This window comes from Corapipo altera, unplaced genomic scaffold (assembly GCF_003945725.1).
Source record: "Corapipo altera isolate COAL_440 unplaced genomic scaffold, ASM394572v1 61411, whole genome shotgun sequence".
Lineage (NCBI taxonomy): Eukaryota > Metazoa > Chordata > Aves > Passeriformes > Pipridae > Corapipo > Corapipo altera.
In genome coordinates this window covers 16089868-16105713 of record NW_020884875.1, presented here as the reverse complement: position 1 = coordinate 16105713, position 15846 = coordinate 16089868, and the positions used below count along the sequence as shown (strand labels likewise).

The 15846-nt window shown below is 39.1% G+C and overlaps 1 protein-coding gene across 3 annotated transcripts in view; it reads right to left on the bottom strand.

Moving 5' to 3' along the window:
- UHRF2 (ubiquitin like with PHD and ring finger domains 2) overlaps positions 1 to 15846 on the bottom strand; it is a 79201-nt gene that overhangs the window by 16893 nt on the left and 46462 nt on the right. For all 3 annotated transcript variants that reach the window (XM_027635040.1, XM_027635037.1, XM_027635038.1), the window contains exons 5-8: positions 13932 to 14041; positions 6192 to 6378; positions 2574 to 2697; positions 2060 to 2167 (exon numbers count right to left, since the gene is read on the bottom strand). In XM_027635040.1, the coding sequence (XP_027490841.1) occupies positions 2060 to 2167; positions 2574 to 2697; positions 6192 to 6378; positions 13932 to 14041 (529 nt within the window). The remainder of the gene's footprint in view (positions 1 to 2059; positions 2168 to 2573; positions 2698 to 6191; positions 6379 to 13931; positions 14042 to 15846) is intronic.

Here is a 15846-nt window from a genome sequence, read left to right as displayed (position 1 = left end):
TCCTGACTGCTGTTCATAATAATGTATTTTATTTTCCTGACCCTCCCTAGTACTTGATTTATTTTTTTAATCACTATTGGGTATACACTATTGGGTATTAAAATGACATATTTTCAAAATTAGCTATTAGAATATCTCTTTCCTAAATAACAAGAAGACTAAGCAGCTGAAAGCCCATTAAAAACTATGTATTTAGAACTGTTCCCAGACCCATGTTTACTATCCACAACAACTTAGCACTCTCACTTAACTTTATCAGCTATTTGCCAGTTTTTCCAGACCACTTATGAGTATGCTGAATAAAAAGGCCCCACTATTGTGCTCCTCTTTCCTGTTGTATCAAACATCCTCTAATTCATTCCTCCCTCCCTCCTTTAATTTCCAGGTTTTATCAATTAAATTTAGGTTTCTGGTAGGTGATTCACCCCAAAGATGAACTCTGGTAAGTAATTCATGCCAAAGATGCTCTTCAGGTGCTCTCTTCAGAAGAAATACTTAGTCAATTTCCTTCTAGGGAAAAGAGAGTTTGTGTCACAAAAAAACTATGCAAATCAGAAATAAAGAAACTATAGTCTCTAAATTCTCATAGATTTGCTGAGACAAACTCATTTTTCATAAAAAGAATAGTCCTATGAGAAACAATAGTGCAATTTAACTTTCTATGTAGAAAACATTTCAATCTTCACAAAAAAACAACAAAGTATTTTACTTGTACCCAAAATTAAATAATTATATAGAAACAGTCATTGCCTTTTGATATCTAGTCCACGCATATATATAAAAACTGGTAGTCTTTGCTGGATTTTCTGACAAAAGCAGCACTCCAATTCTGTTGCTTTTTCCTATCAGCACTAAAAATATTTGTAAAGTATTCACTTTTTTGTTACGAACAGAATTCCTAACAAAAAGGCGAACTAGTAATTTCAATTATTACTGAAGCAGTGAAAAAAAAAACTGATTTTTATATTTGGGGTTTGCCTAAGTGATTTTAGAAACTTCTCTTATTTATTAGACTTTACTTAATCTGGAAGCCAATAAAAAGAAAGCAAGTGATGAAAAGTTCATAAAGTAAATCAGAAGAGACTTTTGATTCTTGGCCTGCACCTCCCCAAGCAGTTTTAAAAATCCTGTTTCTATTCTTCCAAATATGAGGGAAAACATTCAGTTACAATCATTTACACGTTCACGAGATAAAGAACTAATTTTGAAAATAAAATTTTGATTTTCCCTAACTAAAAAAAACTATATAAAAAAAGGATAACCCAAAAATCCGTGCTACCAGATCAGACTGAGGAAAAAGGGAGTAAGTCTGTAGCTTGCCGGACACTTTGAAACCACAAAAAAATCAGTTTGGGCACAAAATGAAGCTGTCCCATCCTCCCTGCTTTGTTTTTTCCTGCCTTGTCAAGTATTGGCATTGTGCTAATATAACCAAAATGTGAAATAGACTGGGAAAATCAGCCCTACAGCTACCCCAGATGGGATTTTCTGCCAGTTTCTTACCAATCTAGTTAACCACAGAGACCCCAGAGCCTAAGCAATATCTGAAACAGAAGATGAGACAGTGCAAGAAACACCAAAGGCTGAATAGACAGCGGATCTCAGTAGCAGTACAGGCTTACACTGGTTTAAGCTGTTCACCAGCCTAAAAGCAGATTTGGACATCCATTACACATATGACCAAAAACACCGATAGAGAGTCAATTCACAGCGATACCATATAATGTTGTCAAAATCTATAGTCTACACCTCCTAAATGGAATAATCTGTTCACGTGAAGTGCACTTCAAAAAATACCTGACGTTATTCACTTGAAATTTTAACATGTGAAATAAGTTTATCCTAATTACAACAAACTTTTTATGAATTTGTATTGTCCAATCAGTATACTTCAACCTTCACTAATACTGGCATCACTTCCAATATTAGAATCATAGTGTATTTGCTTTACTTAGTCCTTGTGAAAATGGCAATTGTCAATCTAAATCTATTTTAGCGCCCAACCCATTCATTATTATTCCTACTTACTTCAACTACAGCTAATATTGAAGCAACCTACCTGAACTCTGAATTTCCAGGTTGTCCCAACAGGAACACCAGGTATAGGCCCATAGTGATTTGAAGGAACAATAGTGCATTCCTTAGTGCGACCAACACAGGCCATGCCCTAAAAATACATCAGACAAAATGAATTAGTATTACAATATTGAAAACTATTTGCAAATGCAATGCAGAGATCAAGAAATCTGTCAATTATAACAAACACATACTTTTAAATATGTTAACAATTATTAAAAGGAATGTTAAATAAGTAATATGTGGTTATGAGTTTGGGAGGGGGTTTGGGGTTGTCTTTTTTTTTTGTCTTTTTTGTTTGTTTGTTTTTACTTCTAGTCACCTTAATAATTCTTCCATTGCTTTAACTGCCAGTAGACAGTGGGCAGGATTAAACATTGTCTTGTTGTCTGTGCAACCCAGTACTGAATTTTGTGTAGTGCATATATAAGCAGAATTATAGATGTAGCACATACATAAACAATAAGAGTAACAGCTGCTTCTAAAACACACTCTACCTTGCCCCAGTCTCTCTGGCTTTCAGTACTGGCAGATGGCATCTTTGCTTTCTTTTTACTCTGTTTGAGCTTTTCTCCAGCCTTTACAACTTCATTAGAATCATTTTTGCAGGATGGACAATACCTAAAAAAAGGTTTTAGTAAATTCTCAATTAACTTCATAATAATGGCAATACATTTCTTGTAGCCAAAATAGAATCAATTTGTTTATCTCGACTGAATATTTCAAGCTAGCAAGCATACACCAGTATTAAGCAGCTGAAGCTATGGCTTAAAAAATGAACTCAACATGAACAAATACCGTGAACTTCAAAAAAAAAGGGCATTTCACTATCTTTAAAGGTAGAGTGCTAGAGGCAAAACATTTAACTATTCTTTCTCACATAATATGTGAGAGGTCCCCGTGTCTCCTGTATTCTCTTGTCATTCTGTCCTCTTTCATTTATGTCATGTAAAGGAGAAGACAGCTGAGATTAGAGGAGGTTGCTAACCAGTACTCATGGTCTGTTTCTACATCCTGCCCACTCTACCCTTATTTTTTGCTGGTAGTCCGACAGATGTCACTGCAGATAGCTGAATGTCAAACAGAGCCAAGGTATGACATAACATGTGTAGAAACACACATACACACTCACACTCACTCCACACCACTGAAGCCACTTAGAACACAATGCTGAGACTTACTCCAACTAACACAAAGCTATTCTGGCAGCAAAGTAGGAGACACTAGTATGCAGTGACTACAGCAGATAGAAAAACGGAGTACAAAAACAAGCTAAAAAGCTTGAATGCCATTTTTCAAGACATTTTAATTATATGAAATAAACTTGTGGAAATTCATCATTTGGAGAACGAACGAAGACTAACCCTGAGGAGGACTTGGAGGTGTTTGTGAACATCAACATGATTCAGCAGTGTGCTCACAGCCTAGAAAGCCAACCCTATCCTGGGCTGCATCAAAAGCAGCGTGGACAGTAGGTTGAGGGAAGTGATTCTCCCCCTATACTCTAGTCTTGTGAGTTCCCACCTGGAGTACTGTGTCCATCCCTGGGGCCCCCAACACAAGAAAGACGTGGGTGGACTTGTTGGAAAAAGTCCAGCGGAGAGCCACCAAGTTGATCAGAGGGTTGGAGCACTTCTGCTATGAATAGAGGCTGAGAGACTTGGGGCTGTTCAGTGAGAAGAGGCTTCAGGGAGACGTTATAGCACCTTCCAGTACCTGAAGGGGGACTACAGGGGGATTGGAGAGGGACTTTTTACAGGTGCATGTAGCGACAGGACAAGGGGGAATACCCTTAAGCTGGAGGAGAGAAGGTTTAGATTAGATTTTAGTAAGAAATTCTTTAATGTGAAGATGGTTGGGCACTGGAACAGATTGCACTGAGAGTGTGGAGACTCTCCATCCCCAGAGGCGTTCAAGGCTGCATGGGGCTGTTAGTAATCTGGTCTAGTGGAAAGTGTCCCTGTCCAGGGCAGAGGGGTTAGAAGTGGATGATCTTTAAGGTCCTTTCCAACCCAAACGATTCTATGATTCTCTAATTTTTTGGCCAGAAACGTAAGTGGGTCTAAATTGCACTTAACATATGACCTGAGAGACTCTAAAGACCATGCTATCAGTCAATTTAATTCTCACATGATTGTCTACAGAGCATCAAACCTTCTGGGAGGAAAACAGTCACAGGGACTTAAGAAGTGCAGTTTTAGTGATATAATTTGAAGAGGGTAAAGGGATCTGAACATTAATGGCTACACTTGAAAATAATTTCTACTCTTCAAACTTTTTCTGTAGTCCTCTGAAATAGATGTAGGATAATATGTGCATTATGAGAAATTTTGAAAAAGAATGGGTGCCAGTGAAGAACAGAACACTAATAGCCAATCTAAAAAAACATTTGAAACCACCCAGCAGGCCAAGATAATCTTAGCACACTAGTTAAACCAAAAAGACCCTGATGGCTGGTGAGATTTCAGTGTCAGAATCCTGACATGATTATCAAACCTTCTGTGTACTTGAGGGTGTAGGATAAACCAGAGAGAATAAATTTTCAGGACAGAACAAAGGATTTGGGGGGTTTGTGGGAGGGGGTAACTGAGTCAAAGCATATATATTTTATCAGGAACTTTCCTGGGACCAGTACTGGAAAACAGATGAGCTTAACTGTTACTGGAGTACTGGATTAGAGCTGGTTCTGAGTAAGGGGCAACTGAAGAATGGGTGGACCGAGCAGATATATACTTCCAGACAGATGGTCTCACTGAATATTCTGAATGAAGGAAGTCAAAAAAGAACTTCTGATGTTATATTCAAAGGGCAGGTGCAATTGAATACTGCTTATGGACTGCAGTCAGTAATAAACCACTTGTGCCAAATTAACACTGTAATCATTTTGTATATGCAAGAAGTGGAAGGCACATAGACAATACTCAAATAAATGCTATTTTTAGTTCCAATGGCCCATACGTATTTCTGGTAGACACTGAAAATATTTTTAGATAGTGTTTCAAGCCAGTAGTTCCTCCAAAAACAGTAAATACAACTCTCTCCAGTGCAGAAGTTTCATGGAAAACAATCAACTTCCAACAACAGTGTCCCTGTGGACAAATGTACACACTGAGAAACACCTAGCAGTGTTAAAGGTCTCAAGCACGCACTAAGTCATACATTGACATAAATACAAAAGTAGTTCAGAAAAAAAATGCCCTAGAAAACACCCATGCCATCAGGCACTGACCACTGACCACAGGCACTACAGAATCCACTAGGGTGTAGGAGATTGAGTTATTAATTCACAGAGAATGTTAGAAACTTCCAAAGGACATATACAGATTTTTACATCACAAGGTCCAAACAGATTCCATGTAATGTATCCATAGACATCTTAGACATTTAATGAAGTCTATGTAATGGAAAACTTTTAGAATAAATTACTATTTATTACTCATTTATAAAGGATTGGCATCTCATGTAAGTCACAGGCAGGTGATAAATATGAACAGTGTATATTGCAGACAGCCAATACAGACAAAAAATTAGTACAAAGCCCAAGATAGCCTAGGGGGCTGCTAATGGGCCCATGCAGATTCACTTCAAAATACAGTTAAGACTTAACAATGCCAGTTAACTTGTTTTCCTGCATGCAGAATCAGGGACATAAGAAATTAAGAGCAGCAAGGTGGTGATCCTTCCATAGCATGAAAAATGAAAGTAGTAGAGGCAACGAAGAGCGCAGGGGCAGCAACAGGTACAGAGAATGAAGGGAAAGAGAGGGGTGAGCATGAGAGAATTGCTCAAGCAGTGAAGCTTGAAAAAAAATGCTGAGGAACAACAACTGCTGATAAATACAATCAGACTAGGTAATGTCACAGAAGAACATAATAATCATAATGAACATATCAGTTTTGAAATTCTAATGGTCATTAAAGCTTACTACTAATCCCTTGTGAATGATATAAAAGAATTTTCTTGACAGAAGACAAAGCCTTAGATTAAGCAGGTGGATGAAAACACCACAGAATTTAAAAATGCCTTCAGTATTGTCTCTCATGAGGCGTAAATAACAAGAAGGTACCATGTACAGAATGTCATTATAGATAAGTAAATCATCCTTGTATATTTACCAGTCCTCATCCTCTGGTATCTTGCTTAAGGGAGGGTTCAGGCAGTATATATGATAAGCCATATTACATTCATCACACAGGAGTTGCATGTGAGCATCCTGTTTGCCACCACACAAGTAACACGAACAAAACCGGCACTCCTTATCTGGATCAGCCCTACAGTGCTTGCATTCTGGGCCACTCTTTCCTGTCAAAAACAAAGAAATGTCAAACGCCATGTATCTCAGAAAAGTGCATTACTGTATCTACTGGAAAAACTATTCCTGAACATGAACACTACCCTCTTGAAAAGGCCTTTTTTTCTAACTTTTTAACTATCTAGGCTACTGAGATTTCTTCTGCTTGTACAAACAAGTGACAAAGAAAATGACTTATCATCTGCTTATCTTTATTTCCTCCTGTTCCTAACATGCTACTGCACATTCTCCCTACAGATGGAGCTTTGCTGCCTTTTGAAGCTGTACAGCTTATCAGTTCCTTGTAAGTTAGTTTGCTTGGACAACATAAGCAATCAAAGTAAATATTTATTTTAGGAGTTGATTCTTGAATAGAAAGATGAGGTGGATCCCCGATGTATCCAGAGGAATTCCGGATACTTTAATGTTCTAAGTGTATTGAGAAAAAAATTAATGACTAGAGGTTTGCAGAAATCCAAGCCCCTTTCCTACAGAAGAAAAATATGCCTTCCCAACTGAGTGAAATTTACAGAAAAATTGATCCATGTGGTCATAAGGTATCAGTGTAAAAATCTCTGTGGAGAGAAACTCCAGACTGAAAGCCTTATAAGAAAGGGGGACTAGAATGCCAAGTGTTGTGCTGTATCTGCAGTCTTTCTGGAGGACCTTGAAGAACACTTATCTTCAAAGATGGAACCAACTAGACCTAGAGGGAAGGGGATGGAGTTTTGATTAACAAAGAAGAGTCAGGGCTGCTGATGTATCAAAAACCTATAGGGAAACACCCTGTGAAATGCCTCAAAGGAACTAGAGCTTTTCCTCTAAAAAGTTTACACAGTTGATAGCTCAACTGAAATGTCTATACACCAACACATGTAGCATGGGTAACAATCAAAAGGAACTGGAAGTGACTGTGCAGCTGGAGACCTATAATCTAATCACAGTCACTGAAAGTTGTGGGAGAAAACACACAACTGCAGCACTCCAAATGGTAGCTATAAACTGTTCAGAAGGGACAGGCAAGGAAGGAGGGACAGGCGATTTGCCCTCTATGGACTGATTGCACAGGCCTGTCTTTGAAAAACAACAAGACCTTGTGGCTGAAAATAAGAGGGCAAGCCAACAAAGGAAACCTCATGGTTTGTGTTTATTACTGGCCACCCCACTGAGAGGAGCCTGTTGACAAAACCTTCTTACTTAAACTGCAGGAAGCATCACTCCAGCACGTTCTGATCCACCTCAGGGACTTCAGTCACCCTGACATCTGCTGGAAAACCAGCTTGGCAAGATATAAGCAGTCCAGGAGAGTCTTGGAGAGCATCAAGGATAGTTTCTTAACCCAGGTGACACAGAGCCAGGTGACAGAGGTGAAGTGTTACTGCACTTGTCGCTTACTGTCACAGATTAACTAACTGGAGAGGTCAAGATCGATGGCAGCCTGGGCTGAAGTGATCACGCCCTGGTGGAATTCACCATCTCGAGGGGTACAGGCCAAACAACGATTAAAGTCAGTACCCTGAATTTTAGGAGCCTGAACTTTTAGTTATTTAAGGAATTAGTGGACTGGACTCCCTGGGAAACTGCCCTCAGAAGAAGGAGCAGAATAGAACAGGCAGATCTTTAAGGACACTTTTCTTAGAGCTCAAGAGCTCTCAATTCCCATCTGTGAGTATTCAGACAAGGAAGGCAGAAGACCAGCCTTGGTAAGGACCTCCTGGCCAAACTGAAACATAAGAAGGAAAAGCACAGGCAATGGAACCAGGGACATGTATCCTGGGAAGAATATAAAGACACTGCCTGGTTTTGTAGGGACAGGATTGGGAAAGCTAAGTTACAGTTAGAGCTGAATTTGGCAGTGGATGCAAAGAATAATAAGAATGGCTTCTACAGGCATGTTTGTCAAAAAGGAAGACTAAAGAAAAGAAAATCCCCTCTCTGTTCCCCAAAATGAGACAGAAGTAGTGACAACTGGTATGAAGAAGTCTGAGGTATGCTGCAATATTTTTGCCTCAGTGTTCACTAGTAATCACTATTCTAACATCTCTCAAGACCATGAACCTCAAGAAAGGAACTGGGGAATTAAGTCCCTCTGAATGTAAGAGCAGATAAGGTTCAAGATCACCTGAGAAACCTAAATGTACACAAGACCATGAGACCTAAAGAATTACTTAATGTAGTTGCTAAGCCACTCTCCATCATATCTGAAAAGCCATGACAGTCAGGGTAAGTCCCCAGTGACTGGAAGAAAAGGAATATTTCACCCTTTTTAGAAAAGAGTAAAAGCAGGACCCTGGGAATTACTGACCAGTCAGCCTCACTTCAGTGTCTATTAAGATCCTAGAACAGAGACTCCTAGAAGACATGTCAAAGTATGTGTAAGACAGGAGGTGATTAAAGACAACCAACACAGCTTCACCAAGGGCAAATAGTGCCTGACTGGTACAGTGGCCCTCTACAATGGACAGAATCCAGTGGCAATGGAAGAACTACAGATGTCATTTACCTGTCTGCAAGGCCTTTGATTTGGTTCCTCATAACATTCTTAACATAAAATTATAGAATTCTAGAATATCTAGAAGGAAACCACAAGGATGAATGAAGTCCAGCTGCTGGCCCTACACAGGAGAGTCCATCACACCATGTGCCTGAGAGCATTGTCCACACGCTTCTGGGACTGTCAGGTTTGGTGCTGTGACCACTTTGGAGAGCCTGTTCCAGCGCCCAACCACCCTCTGGGTGCAGAACCATTCCTAATATCCAACTCAAAACTTCCCTGACACAACTGCAGGCCATTCCCTCGGGTCCTGTCACTGGTCACCATGCCACAGAAGAAATCAGTGTCTACTCCTCTTCCTCCCCTCAGAAGGAAGTTATAGACTGCAATGAGGTCTCCCCTCAGTCTCCTCTTCTCCAGGTTGAACAGACCAAGTGACCTCAGGTGCTCCTCAAACGGCTTCACCTCAAGGCCCTTCACCATCTTCAGGGCCCTCCTTTGGACAGTCTCTAAGAGCTTTATATCTTTCTTATATTCTTGCTGATAAACTGAAGAGAGATGAGTTTGATGAACGAACTCTTAGATGGATAAGGATGGCTACATCCAAAGACTGCATGGTCCATATCCAATGGCTCAATGTAAAAGTGTAAACTAGTAAGAAGCTGTGTTCTTCAAGGGTCCACACTGGTGCAATATTATTTTATACATTCCTCAGAGACATACATAGTGGGATTGAGGGTACCCTCAACGAGGTTGTAGATTACACCAACCTGAGCAGTGTAATTCATCATAGAATCATAGAACCAACAAAGTTGGAAAAGACCTTTAAAATCATCAAGTCTAAATGTCAACCTAGCACCACATCATGTTCAGCATTAAACCCAATGCCATATTCACATCTTTAGAACACCACCAGGGATGGTGAGACTACCACTTCCATGGGCAGCCTGATCCAACACTTTACAAACCTTTCCATGGAGAATTTTTCCTAATATCTAATCTAAACCACCCCTGGTGCAAATTAAGACCACTTCCTGCTTCCTTGTCCCTTGTTATCTGGGAGAAGAGACTGACCTCCATCTCACTACCACCTCCTTTCAGGTAGTTGTAGAGAGTGATAAGGTCTCTCAGGTCCTCCAAGCTCCCTTTTCTCCACACTAAACAATCCCAGCTCCCTCAGCCACTCCTCACAGGACTTTTGCTCCAGACTCTTCGCCAGCTTTGTTGGCCTTCTCTGGACATGCTCCAGGGCCCAATGCTTTTCTTGCAGTGAGGAGCCCAGATACTAACACAGTACTTGAGATGTGGCCTCACCAGTGCCAAGTACAGGAGGACAATCACTTCCCTTGGTCCCACTGGACACACCATTTCTGATATAGACCAGGATGCCATTGGTTTTTTTGGCCCCCTGGGCACATTGCTGGCTCATGTTCAGCCATTGTCAACCAGTACCCCCAGGTCCTTTTCCTCAGGGAAGCTTTCCAGCCACTCTGCCCCAAACCTGTAGTGCTGCCCAGCGTTGTTGTGACCCAAGGGCAGGATCTGACACCTGGCCTTGTTGAACTTCATACTATTGGCCTCAGTCCATTGATCCAGTGTGTTCGGAACCCTTTGCAGAGCTTTCCTATCCTCCAGCAGATCAATATACCCACCCAACTTGGTGTGTCTGCAAACTTGCTGCAGGTGCACTCAATTACCTCATCCAGATAATCAGTAAAGATATTGAATACAACTGGCCCAGTGCTGAGCCCTAGGAAACACCATTGGTGACCAGCTGCCAGCTGGATGTAACTCCATTCCCCATCACTCTCTGGACCCAGCCATCCAGCTGGTTTTTTACCCATACAAGCCCTGAGCAGCCAGTTTCTCCAAGAGAATGATGTGGGAAATGGTATCACAGGCTTCATTCACTAAAGTCCAGTAGAAACATTCACAGCCTTTCCCTCATCCTCTAGGTGAGTCAGCCTGTCATAGATGGAGATCAGATCGGTCAAGTAGGACCTGGGCCTGATCCCCTCGTTGTCCTGTACATGTTGCATGGAGGCACTCAAGATGATCTGCTCTATGACCTTCCCCAGCACCGAGGTCAGGATGGTAGGCCTGTAGTTCCCGGGATTCTCCTTGGGAGTTATCATAGGTTCATAGCACAAATTTGAATTCTAATGGAAGTAATATATGTTGATATTTTTGAATCTAGGTCTTATGTACATTTTGCATATAAATGCAATGTATTTACAAGTATGTGTCGTCTTAGATTTCTATATTTCTGATATAATTTTCTGATAGGTTTAGCCTTACTCTTTTCCTCAGCTGTACAACTTAATTTCCATTAAATAATTAGAAAATAACTATTTTTAATTATAACTGCTAAATGTATATTGACATAGACGTACATTGACATCACTTTACACATAAAAAACCTAACTAATATGTGGTCATGCTGAAGGAATAACAGTTTTTCTGCATAGTCAGCCTACATTGCTTATCTGATGAAGATTATTTCCACAGTAGGCATTCTATTTTTTGGAGAGGGCATGGACAGTAGCTTAATATGGACTAAAATACAGTCTGCGCATTTTCTGATTGTGCTTACAACAAACTCATAGAGTATTTAAAGCAAACAATTTATTTGAATTTCAGCTGCATTGTTGTAATAAAAATCTGCATCTTTCCATGGTATATAAGTGAATGGAGTTGTGGGTTTACAGGTACATGTGTATATGTACATATATTTAAACTTTTTGCAATACACAGTACAAATGGTGTCATAAGGACAGATCAGAGGGAAAGGGTATACTGGTGGTTATGTCATACAGCTCAGCTGATGCTGTGCATATGCAAACAAAGGCAAGACAGTTGACCTGGCCAAAAAATCAGAATCACATGAGTGGACTTGTGTGATGAGAAAGTTGCCATCAGGAAGAAGAGCAGAAACAAGAAATAAGGCTGAATTCCCAGATCAATTAAGTCTTCAGGGTTACATTTTAAAATATTATATTTATGAGTGGCATTTATCTATGAAAGTTTATAAACAATATCCTGAAATTAATAAAATTAAGACCAGGAACAAAATTAAATAAAACATACAAAGTGGTGCAAATCTCTACATAGATGTCAATGTGCGAGTAGTTTAAGCAAAGAGGTTACAAATAAGGAAACAGTTGTCAAAACAGAGGGAAAGAGCTGTAAGTGACAATGAAGATCTTGACTTCGAAACTAAATGTGGCAATCAGTGTAAAAAGTACACTGATTGGTGAGGCCACCCCTCAAATCCTGTGTTCAGTTTTGGGCACCTCACTCCAAGAAGGACATTGAGGTGCTGAGTGAGTCCAGAGAAGGGTAACAAAGCTGGTTAAGGGTCTGGAGCACAAGCACTATGAGGAGCAGCTGATGGAGCTGGGGTTGTTTAGCCTGGAGAGAAAAAAAGGCTCAGGGAACCTGAGACCTTGCTCTCTACAACGACCTGAAAGAAGGCTGTAGTGAGGTGTGGGTCAGTCAATAGGACAAGCAGAAATGGCCTCAAGTCATGCTGGGGAGTTTTAGAATGGATATTAGGAAAACCGCTTCACCGAAAGGGTGGTCAAGCATTGGAGCAGTCTGCCCAAGGAAGGGGTGGAATTACTGTCCCTGGAAGTGTTCAAAAAACATGTAGATGTGGCACTCAGGGACACGGTTTAGTGTGGACTTGGCAGTGCTGGGTTACCAGTTGGACTTAATGGTCTTAAGGGTCTTTTGCAACCTACATGATTGTATGACAAATAAATACTCATGCCAGATCAAATGGCACCATTGTAGACAATTATGTGTAGTCAGTAATACAGTAATCACTCATTTCCACAACACAGAATTAAAAAAATTAATTCGTTACACAGTAGCTGCAAGGAAGAACCAAATGAATAGTAATAATTTTTTATGCCATTTAAAATGTTGCATAAACAATTAGACTTGCAAAATAAATAGTATGCAAATGCAAACCAGTATTTGTAGATTTTTAATTTTCTCACACTGCAATTTCTAAAATCAATACATTCTTAAAGGTATTGCAAAGATCTCTGAATGTGACTAAGAAACAGTAAAACAGAATAGTAAAACAGGTTCACTTTCTTTTTTTAGTAATCTGAGTACAGTAATTCATAAATAATGAAAAACTAATAGTTATGAAATTGATATCTTTACTTTTAAGAATACCACAGAGAATGGTATTTGCTCCTCTGAAAAAGAGTGATTTTTTTTAAATGGCAGCAAATAAACATGCAAACTAGTTCTTGCACACTGAGAGCCACCTACAAAGGTTCTGAAAATTGCCTTGGAGTCAGGAGTGTAATACAGAATAATATCTATTACCTACTAGTATACCTGCAGTTCAGTCTCTCAGTCTTGCTATCACAAACACTTACCACTCCTAACTTTAATATGCTTTCAAGCTTAGGATAAAATGTCACGCTACTTTTTAGAGAAACTGCAACTAACACCGTCCTGTGGTTGTGGGAAGGATAAGGAGGTCTGGAATGGGTCATTTTTTAGAAGATCATGCTGGGCTAACTTACACAAAAATTAATTATCCTTTTTTGTTCATGGTACAAGCAACTTTGGCACAAAGTCCCTTAGTTCCTTACCTTTTTTTTTTCTTTTTTTAAAAATTCTGAGATAATGACAGAGTAAAAGTGCATCACTACAGACTGATTCTATCTTTGGCATTTTTAATTTATTAAAAGTTGAAATGATATGTCAATTGCAATAGCAATTTGGTGACCTGAACACCTCTCTAGGAACTTAAATGAGTCTACATTTAGCACTGTTCGTTTAGAACATTATCAGCTGTTTCCCTTTTTCACTGCTTATGACTGATAGCAGTAAGCTGTTACCAGTTTTTGAATATAGCAAGTAATAGAGCCATCTTACAGTAGCTATACTTTTAGAACAGAAATCTAAAAAGGACTCTATGTTATTACTTTCCTGAACACAAAACAATTATTATTACTAACTCTGAGTACTAATACTTCTGGTTTTTTTTTAAAGAAACATCACTCAATTTGTATTTCTATTCAAATAATTTAAAAATGTGCATACTTTTGAAATCTCCATCCCCAAATGTCAATGGATAGGCTCCTGGCTTTTCAATCTTGTACATTTCCTCTATAAAAAGGATTTTACAATCATTTATTGTGTCTTCTGGGCCTCTGAAAAACAAAAAGAATAAAAAGTACATTCAACTTAGTTCCTCAGACCTAGATTCTGTACTTTATGAATTCTAAGCAATAAGAAAAATATAAGTAGTATTTTTTTCATCATTGATAGGATACTTTATTTCAATTCACATACAAAAATCAGTCTAGTACTGTAACCCATAAGAAAAAAATAAAGCACATATGTAGGACGTGCTTAAAGAAAAGACTACTCCATTACCCTCAGACTGTCTGGCAGCTGAGTATGTCCTCACATAATGGCTTAATTCCACTTGTAAAACCTCAGAACGTTTTTCTGGCTGAACACAGTAGACCAGACGAAAGTGTATCTTTTGGAATACAGCATTTCAAATGTTATTATAAACATTTAGTGTCAGAAATGAACCAGAAATGTGACTTACAAGACAGATCATAATCAAACTCACAGAGCAAGAAAAGCAACAGAAAGTTTAAAAAGCCCTTCTATGACTTGTAACTGTTTTGGAAACCTAAAACTCAATTCTGGAAAGCCGCATACCCTACCATACTGAATTATGTACTGTTAGAAGTCCTGCTAATGTCAGGTTTCAGTGCAAAATCTGCTAACCATATCTCAGTGATTAGTAGTAACAACTACTCCAAGACCCTGCAACACCAGTGCCAAAAGACTTCTACAGAAGGATCAGAAAATATTAAATGTAAAGATTTTTGCCTCCTCTTATTAAAATATCTTTGTATCTACACAAATTCTAATTCAAATGTAAACATACGTAGACAGCTGTAAAGCACTCCCTTTTCCTCCCTCCTCAGGATGATACTGTGCTTTCTTCAACTGCCTGTTCTCCTAACACTTTCAATTTACTTCCTAATCTAAAACTAAGCAGGAATTTTCAGTATAACAACACTGGATATCTGTAAGAAACAATCACAGAGGTGACTTGAAAATCCTTTGGAAGAAAGTCAGCCAGGTGGCATATCCCCATAAAAAAGGTCTAGGTTGCAAAACGAAATCGAACTATAGACAGGTAGGGAAACAAGATATTAGATTAATATTCAATAATTCATATTTCACTCGAACAACAGAACATCTCCAGAAACATCAGGCTTCAGTTTGGGAGTTCATTTGCTCCCAGCACTTCCCTTGTGCTGACTCCCAGTTCTTGGACTCTGACACATGATAACCTAACTAAGGCAGGAAAAAACTAAGCCAGAGGAAAAAACCACAGGCACAAAACCTGTAAGCACTTTTTGCTGGCCCTGAGCACTGTAGTATTTAGGTCTCCATGGAACTGGGGTCGAGAGGACTCTTGGTGTCTTGATTGACTGTAATTGTCTTTTAAGAGCACCAACAGCTGTTTACTTAGGCACTTCTATTTATTTTGACCCTTTTTTTCCCTGTGGTTTTGGAGGAAGAACATTAACCATTGTTGGTCACGTTCATAAACAGCAAATGCTAGCAAATTTCAAATATTTGGGCTATTTGAACAAATGCTGCATCAATGCAAATACATCCATCAGATAAAGAGTTTGCTTCCATGACCAGGAGAATCACTCATTTAAGCTAATCTTCATTTGCACCCTAAGGGGGCACTACTTTACAGTGGTTCTGGCCATTGTAGGTAACACCTTCAGATTTAGCATGCAAAGACACTTTGAATTATCCACAAAACATACTCAATAATTTGCAGTCATAAATACACATTCAATAAATTCAAATATAGAAAGGACAAGTTGTAAATATAATCTTTAGCAGAAAAACTAAATCAACAAATACAGACTGAGCTTCTCAAAGCATCAATGTTTCCCAGGTTATATTCTGT